The sequence below is a fragment of the Amborella trichopoda genome, chromosome 12 (genome assembly GCF_054954075.1).
Source record: "Amborella trichopoda isolate Santa Cruz 75 chromosome 12, AtrichopodaSantaCruz75HAP2 v2.0, whole genome shotgun sequence".
Lineage (NCBI taxonomy): Eukaryota > Viridiplantae > Streptophyta > Magnoliopsida > Amborellales > Amborellaceae > Amborella > Amborella trichopoda.
The window spans coordinates 45,596,915-45,617,755 of record NC_142347.1 but is presented as its reverse complement, the minus strand read 5'-3'; the positions used below and the strand labels follow the sequence as shown (position 1 = coordinate 45,617,755).

At 32.7% G+C, this 20,841-nt stretch overlaps 1 protein-coding gene across 1 annotated transcript; it reads left to right on the top strand.

Annotated features, from left to right (window-relative positions):
• Positions 1–1,496: 1,496 nt before the first annotated feature.
• Positions 1,497–11,564, top strand: LOC110007369 (glutamate receptor 2.7). Its single transcript, XM_020667966.2, has 5 exons — positions 1,497–1,876; positions 2,577–3,934; positions 5,385–5,691; positions 10,185–10,591; positions 10,887–11,564. Exons 1-5 carry the CDS (start codon positions 1,627–1,629, stop codon positions 11,451–11,453), a joined length of 2,889 nt encoding a protein of 962 aa, XP_020523625.1. The 5' UTR covers positions 1,497–1,626; the 3' UTR covers positions 11,454–11,564.
• Positions 11,565–20,841: the final 9,277 nt, after the last annotated feature.

Below are 20,841 nucleotides of genomic sequence, written 5' to 3'. Positions count from 1 at the left end.
CCTTACATAAAAGTCAATCTTAAGCTTGTTTTGTTATCCAGTATGAGATCACTAGCAAATTTTCTATACATCGTAATTTGTGAGACCCTCTCTTTAATGTCAAACTAAATTTCTTAATTCTTGGAGTGAGCTCAAGAATTATGGTCCCATCTTGTTAAACTTCCCTGTGCTTTCTATTGGGAGCTTATTTAATATAAAAAATGTAAGCTTGTCACTATTGATGACTCACAAGGGCCTCAACATTATTGGCCTCTAATTTTCATATATGAGAAAAAATAAAAACAAAAAAAGTCGACACTACATCGGTAAAGTAAATGTTATTTATACTTTGGAAGACTTGTTCCTTCCAAGACTAGTTAGATATCATAGCACATCAATTTTTTAAAGACTTGCAGCTTCCAAGGTTAGTTAGAGATCATAGCATATCAATTTTTTAAAGACTTGTAGCTTCCAAGTTCAGTTAGATATCATAGCACATCAATTTTTTGGATGAAGTTCCTATAATAGGCATTATAAAAACTGATATAAAGCCTCACCTCAAATCCTCGTCTACAAGGCACTTTCAGCCACATAATTCTTCATGTTGGCTCTAAAATCAATTTTCAACACCGACAATAAAATACGAAAGCCAAAAAATGGTACAGATCTTTGAACACTTATTTTTAAAGGCAAAATTGACGGTCTAGATAATTTGTTTCAATATGCACTACTTTTAGATCTTAAAATTATAATTTCTTTTCATAACAATAATGCTCAATCCAAGATGATCGATGTAATGTTTTTCCAATAATTAAATTACAATTTCTGAAGAATTATCAAGTGAGGCTTTATTTATTTAGATAACCATTTTCCTCTTTTTTCTTTTCCCGATTAATGTTAGATACCATAGCATATCTTAATAGATATTAGGCCCCATTTGGATGGCCGTATTCTAGATATCATTAGGTACCTTTACGAATGATCATAAAACAAATGAAATCTTAAAAAGTCGCCCATAATGCTTCCAATGTCTGCGTTATTGGATCCCCATTTGATAACCTAGATCACAGAAGTTTTCAGCCATTAATTAACAAAACCAATTCAAGTTTTGTTTGTTGTTTCAAGTCATTGACACTCTTTAAATCCAAAGAATATTACTGATTTTAACTTGGAATTTGAGGAAGAAAGATATTTTTAAGCTAATTATATAACCATCTAAAAAGAAAAAAGAAAAAAGAAAAACCATACACCGGAAGTTAAGGATGAAGGCACTAGAATTATCTTAGTAGTTTAACACAAAATCCTTGGTGAACTCTCAAAGTCTCAATGAAACTACTAAGGAGAGGCGAAACTACAGGGTATAAAGCACTTGGTCAAGATTCCTTTTTTTTTTGTCCATAAATGTTATTTGGTCAAGAGCCTTGGTGCAAGTTTCCAAGAGCAAACCAAAGATAGTTGCCTTTTTGGACTTGGTCATGACAATATCCCCTTATAAAATATGGACTGGAAATATGAACTGGAGAGACAATGATCTCCATGCATCAGCATTGCTAAGGTTCTTGCTTCTATATGTCCTCCCCATTTTTAATATCCATAAGCTAAATTATTGTAGGGAAAGTTAGAGTTTGAGTACATGCATGAAGAGAGATGAAGACTAGTTCTCTTTTGAGTGTGTTTCTTGTGTGTTTGTGGTCCAGTGTAGCACTAGCTAAGGCCCAACCTTCAAGTGTTAATGTGGGGGTGGTTCTGGCAATGGATTCATTGGTGGGGAGAGTGGGAAACATGTGCATAAGCATGGCCCTTCAAGATTTCTACAAGGACCACCCTGACTTCACCACTAGACTCACTATCTCTTGGAGAGATTCCGGTAGCGATGTTGTCCAAGCTGCTGCAGCTGGTACTCTCACTATCTCTTTCCCTTAATATATTTCAATGGTAAGAATGGAACTCTAAACGTTTTGTTATGAGACTACAATTTTGACCATTTCCAGTATTTTATGGCAGAGTGCCACTTTGACCTCTTTTCCCAAACTGGTCTGTCTCTCCTCCCCTCTCTCTCACATGGCAGTACTTACTCTCTCTCTCTCTCTCACTCATTTTCACGGTGTTAGAACACATGCCACCATTTTTTGATACAATCATAGCACTTCTTCTTTTTCCTTTTTTTTCATTTTGGTAATTTTTAACAAAGATTTGGAATATGGGTATGGTTTCAGTGCTTTATAGTACTTGATAAAGCCGCATTTTGAAATCTTGGTAGGAAATGCAATCCTAGCAGTTTAAATATTAGTTAAAGCCGCATCTCAATAAGACGGCCAATTTTAGGGTTTGAAATCCATTTAGTTAAATAAATGATTGTTGACATTAGATAATCAATCTGCAAAATTTTTCACACCATAACTACATTTCCCCATGAGATTTTAGGTGCGACTTTGTATTCTTGCGCCCTATAAATTACTTTGAAGCATCAAACCATGAAATTGAGCAGTCTTCATTGCGTTTCTGGAGTAAATAGACTTTGAACATGATTTTAGAGGCTCATCAGTATACGCTTAGCTTAAATTGAATCTCGAAAGTTCCATGTATTTGTTGTGCAGCTTTGGACCTGATGAAGAATGTGGAGGTGCAAGCTATAATCGGTCCACAAACATCGGCAGAGGCCAAATTTTTGGTTGCTCTTGCAAACATATCCCAAGTTCCCCTTCTCTCTTTCTCTGCAACCTCTCCTTCCCTCTCCTCCACCAACACTCCTTACTTTGTAAGAGCGACCATTAATGATTCGGTGCAAGCCAAACCCATAGCGGCTCTCTTCAAAGCCTATGGTTGGAGGCAAGCTGTTGCCATATACGAAGATACAGAATATGGAGCGGAATTCATTCCGTATGTAAACGACGCCCTCTTAGAAGTCGGCTCTCGCCTTCAACATAGAACTGTTCTTCCTACCTCAGCTTCGAATGAGTTAATCGATGAGGAGCTCTACAAACTCACGACTATGCAAACTCGAGTTTTCATAATCCACATGACTTCTCCTATAGCCGCTCGCTTATTTTTACGGGCTGAACAACTCGGTATGATACGCAAAGACTATGTTTGGATTATAACTGATGGGCTCTCTACTCTCTTGGATTCCATGGACCCTTTAATCATAGCTTCAATGCAGGGGGTTTTGGGGGTGAAATCATACATAGAAAAGACTAAACGTTTGGCCAATTTCACAGCTAGGTGGAAGCTATATTACAGAGAGGAGTACCCTAAAGAAATAGAAATCCCTCCATTAAATGCTTTTGGTCCAAGAGCCTACGATGCCACCTGGGCTCTAGCTCTTGCAGTCAAGAAATCTGGTACTAGAGCCATCAAGTTCCGGCAACCAATTGCCAGAAAATTGACCCGAAATTCGACTGACCTCTTGACTCTAGGAATTTCTCCAGTAGGCCCGAGGCTCTTAGGCGCAATCTTAGCCACCAAATTCACAGGCTTAACTGGAGATATTCGTTTTCCTAATGGAGAAATCCACGATTCCATTTTCCAAATAATCAACATCATCGGGAAAGGCACTAGAGAAATCGGGTTTTGGACACCAATGTATGGCCTCTCACCTGATCTGAACCGGACAGCTTTGAAGAAAAAGAATGGTTATTCGGCCAGTGTGGTCGATCTCAGACCAGTGATTTGGCCTGGTGAACCAACTCTTGTGCCTAAAGGTTGGGTTATCCCTACAAATGGAGTTAAGATGAAGATTGGTGTTCCCATAAAAGATGGTTTCAAAGAGTTTGTTAAGGTGGACAGAGACCCAATTCACAATGAACTGAGGGTGACAGGTTATTCTATTGAGGCTTTCTATGGAGTGTTGAAGGTTTTACCCTATGCATTGCCTTATGAGTTTATTCCTTTTGAAGATAGTGAAGGAAAAATGGCAGGAAGCTACGATGACCTGATCTACCAAGTTTTTCTTGGGGTAAGCAACACATTTGAGGATACAATAATCTAGAAAGAATAGTATTTGGTAAGAAGACAACTTTATATATTCGCATCTCAATTCTCACATGGAAAAGTGGCTCCATCTAGGAAACCAAATATTGATGATTATGGATATGATAACGGATTTGAAACTCTGAAAATGATCAATCTTGCAATATTATGTGGACTATCATTTATATATTTTCATAAATTTGCTTGATCTGTGCCATTATCAGAGCTTCAAGTTCCATAATTAGGAATTAAGATAAATTTGATAAAGATCGCAACTTCATATAGTCGCACCTCAAATCTCACCGGGAAAAATCACTCTGTCTAGAAAACCAAATCTTGATTTTTATGGATATGATAGATGGATTTGAAGCTCTAAAAATAATCAATCTTGCAAAATTCTATGGACTATCATTTATATGTTTTCACAAATTTGCCTGATCTATGCTATTTTCATAGCTTCAATTTCCATAATTAGGAATTAAGATATATTTGATGTGGTAATTGGATCACTTGAGCAACCCAAGTATTTTGGGATCTAAATAACAATTTATTGACTTGTGGGGTCAAACCATCTCTCAAGAGTGTAGATTTGCTCTCAAGAAAATCATTCATCGGTTATAAGGTCATTTGGTTAGGACTTAAAAATATAAAACGAATTAAAAGTTATTGGGTCAACTTAGTTTGCCCAGGAGTAACTAACGCCTAAAACCAAGAAGCCTGGTTGTCATTATAAAGATTTGTTAAACAACAACTAAGTTCCTAAAACACTTTATGCTTGAAAATATCTATCCCCTTAGGCCAAACATTTTTGTCTCACTTGAGAAATAGTTTGAAAACCCCAAATATAAAAAATTAACGAATTTTAATTGTTCAGCCTTTCGGACAAAATACTTTTTAAATGAGTAGAAAATGTTTCAGTTTCATCTATGAAAGTTGATCTTTATATTTTATTATCTTAACTTTCTCATCAGTTTTCTCGTTGTTCTCTTTCATATTATTTTATGTTTAAACTCTTTCAATGTTATAATTTGAATTTATGGATTTTTCTATGTTTTGAATTACAAATTTCCATTTTTTTTTTCTTTATTTTTAGGCAACAAATTTCTTGGTAGGGGTGGCAAGAGCTGGGGGGCCAGCACGGCCCTAAAAAATTAGGCTCTAGGGCACTCAACTGGACCCGACCCTTTATTTCTATTTTTCTTTTTTTTCACTTTAAATCTTTTAAGCATGGCTAGCTACTCTTGGTCCAAGCTAAAGCCGGTCCCATAGGGAACAAGGCTAAGCTAGGTCCAGAGCTGGCCTAGCTCAGCCTTGGTCCCCCAAAGATCCAGCCCGTTGCCACCACTATTTCTAGGCAACACAAAGTTTACTTAATTATTTGCATTAACAATGATATTGATGTTATTTATATGCATATATTGGTTGTCTGGAAACAGAAATATGATGCCGTGGTGGGTGATGTTATTATAACCGCAAATCGATCAAACTATGTCGACTTCACGCCCCCTTATACAAAGTCAGGGGTAAGTATGATAGTGCCCACAAAGAAGATGCTTAGAGGGTGGGTGTTCTTGCAACCTTTAACATGGGAGCTATGGGTGACCACAACATGTTTCTTCTTCATCATGGCATTTGTAGTTTGGGTTTTGGAGCATAGAATAAACAAAGATTTTCGTGGGCCGGTGATAGAACAAGTCGGAAGGGCTCTCTATTTCTCCTTCTCGACGCTCGTATTTGCGCATCGTGAGTACTTCTCATTCATTATTTCTTCGTTTAGCAAATATGCTCTTATTTATCAACTGAAAATTAACTTTCTTCCACTGTAATCGCTGCACGTAGATCAAGTTCATGAATAGCAATCTTAAAATTCTTAGCCATGTGAAAAGTATACAATTCTGTGAAATCTAGGTATAATTAGTGAGTCTTCTTTTTGAAATGACAGAGAGTGAAATTCCAGAAGAACTGTAGCTAAGAACAAGAAGCAGTTAGCTTAACCGTGGAATAGATAATTTTAGTTAACTGCAGCTAAAGCAAACAGTTGGCTTTTGAATCCAAACCTCAATTCCTTTTCACAATGTTTGTACTCAGATTTGGGAGGAAAATTGTGATGTCTCCTCTCTTATTTTAGTCGAAACGAAGACGTGTCATAGCATTGAAAATTATTACAAATATGGTACTAGACAAACTACAAGCCATAAAAAGATTTATCTTATGATCTTTTCTCTGTGCATAGCCAGGTGACCTGGCAAAAACTTATTAAGGATTTTTTATTTCTCTGTTTTTAATCTAGAATGAATAGATCTAAACACCATTAAAATTTTTTGAGAAAACGGATGCCATAATACTAGAACAATCCACTTCTCAATTAGTGTAACAGTGTCACACTAGCCCAAATCTTACAACCAAATAGAAAGAAGAAGAAGAATCAAGATGGGGTGGAAGAAAAATATTCATTAAAGAATAACATGGGGTACATGAAGGCATTACAATTTTGACACCCAAGATTAACCTTAACACATGTGACTCAGGGTACAGAAAAATATTACAATCTTCTTGATACCCAAGATTAACCTTAAAACATGTGACCCAATTTTCTCACCTCACACCTCTCTTTAAATTGAGGATTTTTTAACCATATTCCCTACAATAACTACTCACTTACAACAATAACTACTAACCACCTAGTAGCTTTCTAACCTCCTACTACACAAACTTGCAAGTGTAATCTTACTATATCTCTCATGATAAAATAACATAAAAACCAATATAATTTCTAAAAAATACAATTTAATAATTTTTTAAAAAATTACATAAAATTAATAATCTCTTTTAATAGAAAAGCATACTGAACCGAACCCACAACCCCAACACCCAGAGGTGGGTATACCTGGAGTTCTCACAAAGCACCTTCAAAAGTAAGAAAACTTCATTCATAAACACTTTGAAAACACTGTGAAAAGTAAAAAGACCTCAAAAGAAAGTTATCACAAAACACTTTAAAAAGTTATCATAAACACCTTCAAAAGAAAGTTATCACAAAACACTTCGAAAGGTAAAAAGACCTCAAAAGAAAAGTTATCATAAACACCTTCAAAAGAAAGTTATCACCAAACACTAAAAGTTATCATAAACACCTTCAAAAGAAAGTTATCACAAAACACTTTGAAAATTAAAAAGACCTCAGACACAAACTGGAGGAAATAAGTCCCCACAAGTTATCAACATCAAACCTGCACTCGATGCAAAGTGTAAAGTGTTCCATCAAGTGGTCTTGCACACTCGCACACACGTTTGTGTGTGTATATACTTCCCTTCTCGACATAGACTTTCTCTTTCTCTTGTGTTTAGAATACAAGAGATTATTTATCCATATTTAAACAATACTTCCCTCATTCAATTCTACAAATAAGACAAAAATATGGCACTTTTCAAAGTATTGAACTTCCAATATACTAGAGTACAAAAAAATATATTATTTTGAAAGAACATAAATTATTTTCTAAAATAGGATACAACCCAATGTTTATCACATGCTAAATGGTTCAAGACCTCTAATTTGTTTATCAGAGTTTTAAAAATCGGTGACTCGATCTGGAATCGAGCGATCTGGATTGGGTATTAGCTGGACCGTTTCGAATCTGGCCAGCCGATTTGTTACAGTAAACCGTTCGATTTGCTACAGTAAACAATATATTTTTTTTGGACTTTTTTTGCAAGGGTAGCTTTGGAATTTTTTTCAAAATTGAGGGCTTATGTTGCCCATATTTCCTACATTTGTCAGTTGCCATTGTGTATCAAACACGTCCCACTCACGCAATCAAACTAAGGTACGTGTACCACAAACCTTTTATAATAGTGAATGCGACTTGAATGCTTCGATGTAGGATAATTCAACGCACACCTTTTACAATGCGCAACCACTTTGTATACCCTTTTATATAGAGTACATGGCATCAAACAGTGTGTATTGAAAATATGTGTGCGAACATCGTTAAAGTAAATTAAATAATTTATAAATAGCTCTCTCTCTCTCTCTCTCTCTCATATATACAATGATGTATACATTAAATGCTCTATAAATAGACTCTCTCTTTTATACAAGGACATCTATAAAATTAAATAGTCTATCATTCTTTTTAAGATTAATTATATTTATTTATTTCTAAGATTTAATTCTTTTTAAGATTAATTATATATATATATATATATTTTTATAATATACAAACATAAAGTACATATAATTAGTCTTTAATTACATATAATTACAAAAATAAAATTCAATATGATAATTTACAAATATTAACATAATTACATGAAATTGTTGTTTATTTTTGTTAATAACTTAATATAATTATGTTAACTTTATGTCAATTTAATTATTTTTATATACATTAAAATTATTTTTAAATTATATGGAAGTGTTTTCTAATAATTTTAAATTATTTTGATGTAATATTATAATACTATATTATAATTAGTAGTTATACAGATACCTAGATAGGAAAACATCTCAATATTCACCTATTTTTATAAAGTAACGAAAATATATAGTGTACCACTGCTAATTTCTTTTAGAAACTAAAAGAGCACTATTTTTAGAGATTTATAGTAATTTTTTGAAAACTTTTTGGTATAAAAATTGCCGATTCCGCCAATTCTTTGATCCGACCCACGAATTCTCCTATCCACCAATTCTCCGATCAAACATTGATATGGGTGAGACAGATTCGAGTCACCGATTTATTTTTTTGAACATTGATATTTATTGTATTTGGCAAAAAAGCCCGTTTGAAAACATACCCAAACCACTAAGATAGGGCATGCTCTCATTAAACCTGTATGCTGGCCAGAGCAGTTGGACAGACAAAAATATTAGATCTTCGCAATTGGACTCAAACTCCCAAAAAGCTCAAATTAAGTCAGTTAATTAAACCAACTGAAGCTAACCTATATAAATGGTTCATATCTACCAATTAGATGATAGAAGTTAGTCAAACGACCAAATGGAGTGTATTCATACTTATGTTTGGAAGGGATGTGCTAGCATGTCGGAATAATGTTTGAAATTGTGTCCCATTAAACTATTTTGAGGAAATACAATTTACTTAAAGGAAAATGTTTACATAAAGCCGAGGCTCTAAACTGAGTACACCACATGAATTCAATAAAAGAGGTTGTTTTGAAGCCCAAATATCTTCAAATTGATCATCTCAACCTCAAGATGCTTGGACATGAAAAGAAAATGGATTTCAAGTTTTGGAAATCGTGCATCTTCTATTGTATTTTTGGACTGTCAATTTTCAATATTTTTATAGATATGCTCAATCTACACTATTTTTTAAGCTTTAATTTTTATAATTAGAGATGGAAATATATTTTAAGGCTATCACAAAGATTTCCAGTATTGAAACCACATTTCTCGACACTATTTGAAGGCGCACTTTACTTTGATTGTTTAGAGCCTCAGCTCTATACAAAGTGCACCCTTACTTAAACTGTTGTTTCCTACCATGAAGAGAAAGGAAAAAATGCCAGCCGTTGGGGATTATATACTATGAGACCATTTATCTTTAGTGCAAGGAGGTTACAATTAATTCTAATCATTAGATGTCCATTTGGATGGCTTGGGATATATCACGAAGTTTAATAAATTTTTTATTGGGTTTTGAGTTTAGTCACAAGTACACTTATAACCATTTGATTGGAAATTTGATGGAAAATACTAGTTTTGACTCCTTGTACTAAAAAAAAAGTAAATGGTCTCTTTGTCTACTTTTATAAGCCTTGGTCTTTTTTTTTTTTGGGTAGTTCATCGGGAGAAATTATACCTGAAATATAGCATATTGCTAACTTCAATTGCTAGTGACTCAAACACAAGCTCGAATCTTGCATTCTTAATATGTTGCTGCTTTTGAGGATCTCTCTTGAGAAAGGAAAGTTGTTTATCATTTTGGAGCATTTCCATTTGAAAAAACTCCATGCTTTTCATAAACTCTAGCTAAATTTTTTTGCGTTGCCCTTCTTTCACATTGTCCTGGAATATAAATTCAGTTATTTGCTCTGGTGATGACTGAAATGAGACCATCTTTTGAGATAATGAGATTCATTTTGAATATGCTATATTCTGTATATAAACCATCGGTAAGATGAAACTTCACACTTGACTAGACTTATATAATTACCAAAAAAACAGAAAATAAACCACAATTTTCTAACTTTTAAAAGTTGTTTTCCAGGTGATCAGGTAAAAAGCAATTTGTCACGGTTTGTAATCATCCTTTGGCTATTTGCTGTGCTCATATTGAGTAATAATTACACAGCAAATTTGGCCTCAATCCTCACCGTTCAACAATTACAACCCGCATTCACAAATGTGCACACGTTGATTAAGAATGGTGATTACGTGGGATATTCAAGCAATTCTTTTGTTCAGAATCTCTTATTGAAATTGGGATTCCATGAATCAAAATTGAGGCCATATGGCACTGTCGAAGAATATAAAAATGCCATGTTGAAAGGAAGCTCCTGTGGTGGTGTTGCCGCGATCTTCGACCAGGTCCCCAAAATCGAAGTGTTTCTCTCTTACTACAGTGACAAATTCACCATGGCTGGGCCAACTTTCCCAACTGGGGACTATGGTTTTGTGAGAACTCTTATCTTTGTCCCAATTGTGGCTTCTCTAATGTTTTAAATAAAAAGTTGCCAATTGTTGGCTGTTCTATTTTTCAAATTTTTGGATAGAATTTTACTTTGGAGATTGCATAATGTTTGAAATAAGAAATTACCAATTGTAGATTGTTCTATTTTTTAGAGTTAGGGATAAAAGTTTTACATTGGAGCTTGCTAGTGTTCTAAATTTAAAAGTTATCCCTATTTCCCTAATCACTGTGTTTGCACTTGTTTATCTAACTTGACCATTCTTCCTCTTTACGTTCCAGGTCCTCCCGAAAAACTCCCTCCTACTTTCTGATTTTTCCACTGCGATCCTCAACATAACACAAGGAGGCAAGATGGAGGCTATAAAGAAAACTTGGTTTGGCAAAAAAATAGTAGAACCAGACTCCTCATCACCCGACACCGCCCGGATTCGGCTTAGCCTTAGTTGTTTTTGGGGCCTCTTCCTAATTGTAGGGGTTGCCTCATTTGCAGCCGTAATCTGGTTCTGCATTCGCTTCTGGATCGAGAATCGCAATAGCATTACACTAGATGAACTAGGGCTATGGCAGAGAGTCAAGGAAATAGCTAGACTCTTTAATGAGAGGAACAGTTCTCACATTTTTAGGAAAAGAAAAAGTGAGAAAGAAGTGGAGTTCAAAACCTTTTGTGCCTTAGCAACTATGGGTAGCTTTTTGAGCTTTACTGCATCTAGGAAAGGGCATTATAATGGAGCAATCACACCAACTCTTGGATCCTCAGCCTCGGAAGATAATCCCTCCATTGAATCACTCTCTCCCATGGATTATTCTGGTGATAATGCACTCATCCAATGTAGAGATATTCCATAGCTGTGTATGCTAGTCAAACTTGCAACGGTTAATTGTCTACGTGTATTTCTTATTTGTTTGTTTTGAGTGATATTTTGAATTAATTTAATAATAAAATATATATTAAAGCAATTGTTTATAAAGAGATTATTTATCTTTTATACATGGATGTCACAATCATTCATGTCTTTTAAATTTCAAAATGTGTGGCTGTAAGAGTGCCATTGAATATACACAAAGCTCAAAAAAAATGATAATGCACTCATCTAATGTAGAGATATTTCATGGTTGGGTATGCTAGTCAAACTTGCAATGTTTGTCTGTCTACGTGTATTTCTTATTTGTTTGTTTTGAGTGATACTTTGAATTAATTTAACAAAAAAATATACATTGAAGCAATTGTCTATAGAGAGACTATTTATCTTTTGTATATAGATGTCATAATCATTTATGTCCTTTAAATTTCAAAATGTATGATCGTGAGAGTGTCATTGAATATATACAAAGTTAAAAAAAAAACAACTCTCGAACTTTGTGACTCACCCTAAGTCTTCCAATTAATATCTAATGTGTGAGAATGACTGTGATCTCCATGTACAAAAGATAAATGGTTGCTTTTTAGACAATCCCCATGCTAAATTGATAAAATTTCTATCCGAATATAATCAAGCAATGTTATGGTTGTCATCTTTGTGTTATTAACAAGGTTTACAAAAATCGGACACGATGACATCATAAGCCGGCAAGTCTTATCACGAGCCAGCAAGTCTTATGAGAAAAACTTGACACGATGACATCATAAGCCGGCAAGTCTTTTCACGAGCCGGCAATTTTTATGAGAAACACCGGACACGTCATCGTGTCGCTACAGTAAAAAATAAAAAAAATTTGCTTTTCTTTCCAAGGGTATTTTTGAAATATTTTTTAAAATAAAAGATAAGGGCCCATCTCTTATTAAAGAGCATTTCACTTACCATTCATCCCGCTCAAACAGGTACAGTGAAAGACATCGACCTTACCCATTTTATACAAGTTAAGTCTCTCTAAAATTGTCGACGTGAGACAATTCTTCCACGGCCTTTATGCATGCAAATTGTAGAGGGACAAAGCGTCCCCGTCAACCCAAATATTATTGTTGTCCCACACTCCACTTGTATGTTTCCCCCTTATCTAATAATGACGTGAATACCTTTAGTCTTTATTGTTAATGGCGGAAACTCGCCCAACCATTAGTTATTTCTCATGTTTTCAGCCCAAGTGCGATTATGCAGTCATGCTGAAAGCATTGTATGCTTACTCACCCAAATAGAAGACTAATTTGAGAAAAATATATTTTGGGTGGCAATATATATATATATATATAAATAAGAGCACTGCTTGTTTTTTAAAAGTATATTAGCAACTCAAATATTGCTTACAAAATATACTAGCAATTTAAAGTATTTTTAAACTAATTATATTTATTATAAAAAATATACAAGAAATTCAAATTAGGTGATATAATGAATTATTTGTTGTTGTAGATGTAAATTAGATGATATTATATGACAATTTTCAAATTTATTTTTTTAAAAATTATTTTGATGCAATATTATAATACTATATTATATTTAATAATTCATGTAAATGAATCTTTCAGGCTTTTTGATCAATAATGCACGTGTTTCTCATCTTTTTCCACCATTATAATAGGGTTCAAGCTAGATTTTGGATCACAAATTTCAGATTTTCTCAAGAACACATAAATTTCAGGTTTTCTCAAGAACACATTTTTTTTAGGTTTTTCCACCATTTGTTGGATTACAGAAGAAATAGACCACTATTTTTTATGAAATCAGAGGGAAATTACTCGTGACTGTGTTATTCAGTAGAAATTGTACTCCATTTTTGTTAATTTTGGTCAATTACAAGTGACGTTTGAATTTGAAGTCACGGTTTCAGAAAAACAGGTATTTTTCCGCCATTTAATAGATTCGGATCTATTTTTAGCAAATGTTTTGTTCATATCATAGGGTTTTAGTTCTTTATGATGTTATTCACGAATATTTGTATCTTATTTTCTCTTTTTTGGTTGATGTGTGGTGGATTTTTTATTTTGAGTCACGGTTTGTCAAATACAATTAGGTTTTTTTTTTTCCTCCAAACTACAAATTTGAGATGAATTGAAGTACCATTATGAATTATTTCAGAGGATTTTTGAAGGTGATACTATTCTTTATATGGTTTTGGGTGTATTTTGTCGGATTAACCAAGGTTTTTGCTCGATTTCTTAAGAAATGGAGTTGTGGCTGCGTTTTTTAAAAAATGAAATTTTGATGATCAATTTTTTTGAAAAATCGTGACTAGGTTTTGATTATCATGAGAAATTAAATTGTATTTTTCATTTTTATTGTTAAATTTTCAATGCAAAAAAATGTATGTTGATACATAAAATATATGTATATTCTTGATAAATATTTTATCATTATATTATCTTGAATGACTATATCATTGTAAATATTATTTGTGGCATGTGTGTATATTCTTGGTATTAAATATATGTATATCATTGTTAAAAACTCGTGGCATGTATGATAATTATATTATTTTTCAATTTTATTGTTAAATTTTTAGCTTAAAAAAATGTATGTTGATACATAAAATGTATGTAGAGTCTTGATACATATTTGATAATTATATTATCTTGAAAGGCTTCCATTGATTCCCTTATTGTGCTTTTACTTAGATCATGTGTTAACCATGTATATATGTACGTCAATTGTGTGTTTGAAATGAAATTGTTGAGTTTTGTATTATGTTTGGATTATAATTTTACACAATTGACTGAAGAGTTTTTGTAATTCAGTTGTTGGAATATTTGTGCTCATTTTTATCTTGGGATTGTGCCCACATATTGTTGTATACTTGTTGGAAAGTAATTTTAAAAGAGGTAAGTAGGCTAGGTGGTGCTATCATGAAAACCAGTGAGTAAATTAACTTGTATTTTTTCATTTTATTGTCAAATTTTTAATGAAAAAAAATGGATGTCGATATATAAAATGTATGTATATTTCTGATACATATTTTATAATTATATTTTCTTGAATGACTATATCATTGTAAATATTATTTGTGGCAAATCTACGTGTAGTGGGATTATGGATGACTATATTATTATATTTTTTTTCTTGATTCTAAGTGTGACTTATCCAAACTCTTTTTATCTATAATGTTACATAAATATAATTTTTTTCCTAGCAGGAACTAATTCATGATTGTCAAAATGAAGATTTGTGACGAGTCCATAGGTACTGATATTGTGAATTACTATACCATTGTAAATATATTTTTTATTGATACGATTGTAAAATTTAAGATTTTTTATTGACACTAATACTCAGAGATTTGGGTATGTCAGGTGCCTACTAGTTTGGATGATTCATTCCTAGATCGAGTCAATGAATTGTCATGCAAATTCAATAAATGATACCAGCGTGACCAAGATGAAGAACGACGTCGTCTTTCATTTTATTATTAGGTCATATTTTACAAATTGTATGCTTTATTGTAGCCTATTATGATGATATACTTCATCAATGATAATTCTAAGCTTATCCTTTTGTGTGATTTAAATTTAATGGTAAACAGTAGTTCATACAGGGAACAAACATCTCAATATTCGCATATTCATACAAAAAAATGAAAGTTCTTAATGGAGTACCCCCATTTCTTATTGGATTCCTAAAAAACAACAGTTATAGTGAATTTTAATAATTTTTTTGGATTTGTTTTAAGGATAAATCCGACCGATTCGGCCAATTCTGATCCAAATCGCCGATTCACCGATCCATTTGGATTTTTGGGGTGCCCGATCCGGGGCACTGATCTGTTTTTTAAACTATTGATTTTGGTCATTAATACTCACTTTTAATATCTATTTTTTCATTAATCTTCAACTTCATTTAAAATTGTTTTGTTTTAATTATTCTTTATATGTTTTTCATATTTTAGTAAAAAAAATTTGCATCTTTTTTATTTTTTCAACATTTTTTTGGCCGCTAGGGGCTTGATCGGTTAAAATGGTTAAATCGGCTGGTTTACTAGTTAGGCCGGTTAAACTGCTTTTGGCCCCATGTCCGGTTACTTGTTTCGGTTCGATTTTGCGAACACTGAGCCTAGGCTCTAAACAATCAAATTAGAGCCTACCTTCAAATAATATTGAGAAATGTGGTTTAAATATTGAAAATCTTTGTGATAGCCTTAAAATATATTTTCATCGTTATTAATAAAGTTTAGAACTTCAAAAATAGTGTAGATCGACCGATCTATAAAAACATGAAAATCGTGAAAATTAACGGTCCAAAAATGCGTTACAAAAGGCACTATTTTCAAAACTTGAAATCCATTTTTTTCACATGTCTATGCATCTTGATGTTGAGATGATCAATTTGATGATTGAGCATCAAAATTACCTCTTCTAGTCAAATTTTTAAGTTGGGCTCTCATTTGATTGTTTAGAGCCTCGGCTCTATAAAAACATTTTCCAACATATTTTTATGCTACGAACGATATCCTTCAGTTTCGTTTACGATTGGTAGCTCGCATTTAGTGTCATTTGATAGAAGGGTGCGGTTTATATAAGGTGCTCATTTTAAACAATTAACGTAAAAGACCCCTTCAAATTCTATGGGAACATGTAGATTTGGTGCCGAAACCTGTACAATTACTTAAAAATCTCTTTCTACCCATATTTATAAAGTAAAGTTCAAAGGATGGTCTTAATCAAGCATATTTATAAACAAATGAAAATTGAAAATTCATATTCCTAATAACTTGTTAGATGGACTAGCTTTTAGGACTTGAAGTCTTATTTTTCAGGGGTATGGTTTGTATAGAGCCAAGTTTCTAAATCAAAGTAAAGTGCTCCTTTAAATAGTGTCCAGAAATGTGGTTTCAATACTGAAAATCTTTGTGATAGCCTTAAAATATATTTTCATCTTTAATTATAAAATTTAAAGCTTAAAAAATGGTGTGGATCGAGCAGATCTATGAAAATTTGAAAATCTTGAAAATTGACAGTTCAAAAATATATTACAAGATGCATTATTTTCAAACCTTAAAATCTATTTTTTTCTCATGTCCATGCATTTTGATGTCGAGATAATCAATTTGAGGATATTTGGGTATCAAACCAACCTCTTCTAATAAAATTTTTGAGGGGGCTCTAATTTCATCGTTTAGAACCTCAGCTTTATATAAACTTTTTTTTTTTTCATATACATATATGTTTAGGTTAAGATGATCAATTGAAGGTAGAAATAATACATCTTCTATTGGGCCAGAAGAACCTTCTCCTGTGGTGATTGTTTTAGGTACACCGAACTTCTTCAGTATATAGTTGACACTTTCTATAAACTTTATCCTTTTGAAAATAGATACAATCTGTGGGTCCCTTTTGTAGAGTTACAAAAGAACAAAAAAAAAATCAAAAGAGGCAGCTCTCAATAAAGAAAATCAGGGCCTTTCAACGTAATTGTAAAACTTAATTTTAGGGGTTTAGTTGATTTAAAAAGTTAAAATGCTGATAAGCAAAAACTTGTAAAGTTTTTGTAAAGTTACAAAAGAACAAACAAAAAATCAAAAGGGCCAGCTCTCAATAAAGAAAATCAGGGACTTTCAACGTAATTGTAAAACTTAATTTTAGGGGTTTAGTTGATTTAAAAAGTTAAAATGCTGATAAGCAAAAACTTGGTGATGGTTTTATGCTCCAATAGTCAAAACTGTAACGAATCAAATAGGAAAACTTAGAAGTTTTCTGTTCCAATAGTCAAGACATTAACCAATAAGAAGTTTAGTTGACTCTGCAAAACCCCATCCACGATGGAATAGCAACTTTGGAAAACTAAACACCTATTGCAATCACCGTAAACTTTGGCCAAATCTAAGATACTTCTCAACTCAAAAAAATAAATAAAATAGGGGTGCGGTTTCTATAAGGTTGCAACCTTAAAAAGTGTCTTTTTTTGCGTGTAAATGTGGCGACTTGTGCACAATTGAGTACCCTACTACTTGCCCCACGTTCCCCCAAACATGTGCGCAAGAAGTGCCACCAAATTGTCCTCCATACGAAGTTTAGTGTACATGCTCAACGCGCGCCCAACTCTAATCCTATTAAGACGCACCTTAAAGTTGTAAAAAATTCTTAGTATTATCTTAAAAGCTATTTTCATACTTAATTAGAAAATTTTAAAATCCAAAAATGGTTAAAATCAAGTATAAATATATGAAAATCTTGAAAATGGACGGTTTAGATAATGTGTTGCAAGTTGCACTATTTCGAGGACTCAAAAACCTTTTTGTTTCATATTCATACATCTCGATGTCGAGATGATCGATTAGAGGGGTTTTTCAACATTAAAACAATATTTCCGATATATTTTTGACGTGTATCTGTGATTCTGCATTTTAAGGTTGCAACCTTATATAAACTTTTCCCATAAAATAAAGGCCACTGGAATTGCAATGTTTTTACCGGCTAAAAAATAGGATAATTTTTTGCTTTGTTGTAATATATTCCTTTCATTTCTCTTGGTAATTTCAAGAAAAATTTAAACACAGACAAAGAAAAGGATGTGATATTATGGCATGGTCCATATTTGGGGGCATATTATGTTGAGGTGCTACTTTTTTAAGTTTTTTGTAATTCTTATTTTACCCTTGCTTCAAAAATCTAACTCTTGAAATATAAGTCTCGAATTGTTATGTTTAAAAATCTTAACTTTTGAACAGCCGAAAATAAAAAAAGAACTAAATCCACTTTTGGAAGCTCCTAAAACATGTATTTAGGTAGTTTAAAAGTTTGACTTTTGAATCATCCAACACCCCAAATTTTTTTTTTTTTTCTCTAATGTTTTATGTGGCTCAAAAGTTACATTTTGGAACCGTCAAACGAATGTTCAAAATTTGTTCAATTTTAATACCCACCAAAACCCAATAGTTTTTGGATTTTGGATAGTTTAAAAGTTGGATTTTTAAAGCACCCAAATATAGTTTATAGGTAGTTTGACAGTTAGTGAAAATAGAAATAAAACTATAATATTGAGAACTTAATGTAATGAAAAAAATTTATATAAGAGAGATGCTCTAAATAATCAAATTAGGACGCACCTCAAAAATTTCAGTAGAATAAGCTGTTTAATATCTTCAAATTGATAATCTCGACTTCAATATGCATGGACATGAGAAAAAAATGGATTTTAAGTTTTAGAAATAGTGCATCTTGTAATACATTTTTGGACGGTCAAGTTTTAAGATTTTCAAGTTTTCATAGTTTTGCTTGCTGTACACTATTTTTTAGGGTTTAAATTTTGTAATTAGAAATTAAAATATATTTTAAGGCTATCACAAACATTTCGAGTATTAAAACCACATTTCTCGACACTATTTGAAGGTATGCTTTATTTTGATTATTTAAAGCCTTAGATCATACAAACTGCACCCTAATGTAATATAGCCCAAAATATAGACAAGTAATATAACATCTTTGTTGTGCACGGGATCTCTAAACCTGATGGGTTGATTTTTGGCAAATAAAGTACGAGAAATAAAATATGAAACACATATCAGAAAAACACAAAGATTTGTGTGGTTCACCCCAAAAGGGCTACATCCACAGGTACGACAAACAAAAATCAACCATGAAAGTTACATCAAAGATTTTGGAATAAAAAGTTACCTCTTTAACCTTGACAAAGACTGAGTCAAACAAACCTCTTTTAAACAAATCTCCCTTCTTTCTCTTTACTTCTAGCAATCATTACCGACAATACTAGATAGAGGCATGAGAGCAACGAGGAATTGACTTTCTCTATAACTAAGAGGGAAAACAACCTAAAATCTCTAAGGAAACAACTTTTGTACAAGAAACAAGCCTCTCGATATTCGAGAGTCTAAAAAGGGCATTATCACAGTGTTTCTCTCCATAGGAAACTCTCTTATATCTAAGGGATCATTTGGATACCTGGAAATATATTATCTGTGAAATATATTACTCGGGTAATATATTACTGTGTAATATATTACCTGTAAATAGATTGTTACTATTTCGGTAGTATTTAGATGCAACCTAATAATTTGTTACTGTTTGGGTAGTATTTAGATGCAATATAGGAAATACATTGCTACTGTTAGGTTATGTTTGGCAGAAATATGAGAAATCTATTACCAACATTTTACTAGCACTTGCCTATAAACTATTATTTCTTTCTTTCTTGTTACAAAATTCAATTGAAATGCGGAATTAACGCCATCATCACATCATTCCAAAAAGATTTTCTAATAATAACATCATCACCATTCTAAAAAGATTTTTTAATAATAACTTATACCTTTCTAAAGTCACCATGACACCATTTCCTACTTATTTTGCATGCCTTTGGCACTTACATGGAATCACATGACTTCTAACATGATTAGACTTTGGTTTCAACATGATTTTATTGTGATAATATGATTTTATAGTGATAAGCCTTATTTTTATTTATTTATTGTAGAAGTCTTTCAAATGTCTCTCCATATAATTTCAAATAAACAATAAATTTATAATACCAAATTCCAAATCTTTATGGTACAAGTTAAGAAATTGGAAGAAGTTTAATTAGTAAACTAGAAGGTTTGGTAATTTCAATAGAAAATTTTGAGGCATTGGAGGAGATTATAGAGGTACCTTTTTTCAATTGAACTTTTACTAATCTCTTATGAGGATTATGTTGTGTGAAATTTTTTATTATGATTGTATTGTGTAATTTATCATTGATTACCAATTATTATTTTTGTTTTTATATGCGAGCTGATGGCGTCAGATGAGGGCTACAATCCAAATTGGGGATAGAGGGATGTAGAAATAGATGTTAGCAGAAGAGTGTAGAAATGGATGTGAACAAACACTTAGGCGGAGTTTAGAAAGAAAGTAAAAATGGATGTGCTCAAGAGAGAGGGAGAATGGCAGGAGAATGGATGGACATACGAGCGAAGGAGGATGACGTGAGATAGGATTTTTTGGGTAAGTGACTCGTGTAGTTAGATTATGAGTTAACGGCGTAATGGATTTCACAACCATTCTAGGGTAATTGATTTCATGAGGAAATCTTGTGTAATTTATTTCTGTTCTTGTGTAATTTATTTCCATTTTTTTACAGTTGAAGTGAACCCAAACATAATAAATCACACATTTCTGATTTCACCTATTTTAGGAAAATCTTGTGTAATTTATTTCACCCAAATGGCCCTTAAAAGGAAACCTTGCATAATCCCTGTAATAGATTTTCAGTACCTAATGGCCCTTAAGAGGAAAGTTACCCAAATGGCCAATCTAGTATCTTATGCAAGGGAGGCTCTGCCCTCTCTGTCTAGAGGAAACAACCTTTTCCGA

Bases quoted from the DNA above. Each gene is read 5' to 3' on its own strand.
- LOC110007369 (XM_020667966.2), top strand. From the start codon at position 1,627: ATGAAGACTAGTTCTCTTTTGAGTGTGTTTCTTGTGTGTTTGTGGTCC. The intron at 1,877-2,576 runs GTACTCTCACTA...TTTGTTGTGCAG, and splicing joins TGTCCAAGCTGCTGCAGCTG to CTTTGGACCTGATGAAGAAT. The intron at 10,592-10,886 runs GTGAGAACTCTT...TTTACGTTCCAG, and splicing joins CAACTGGGGACTATGGTTTT to GTCCTCCCGAAAAACTCCCT.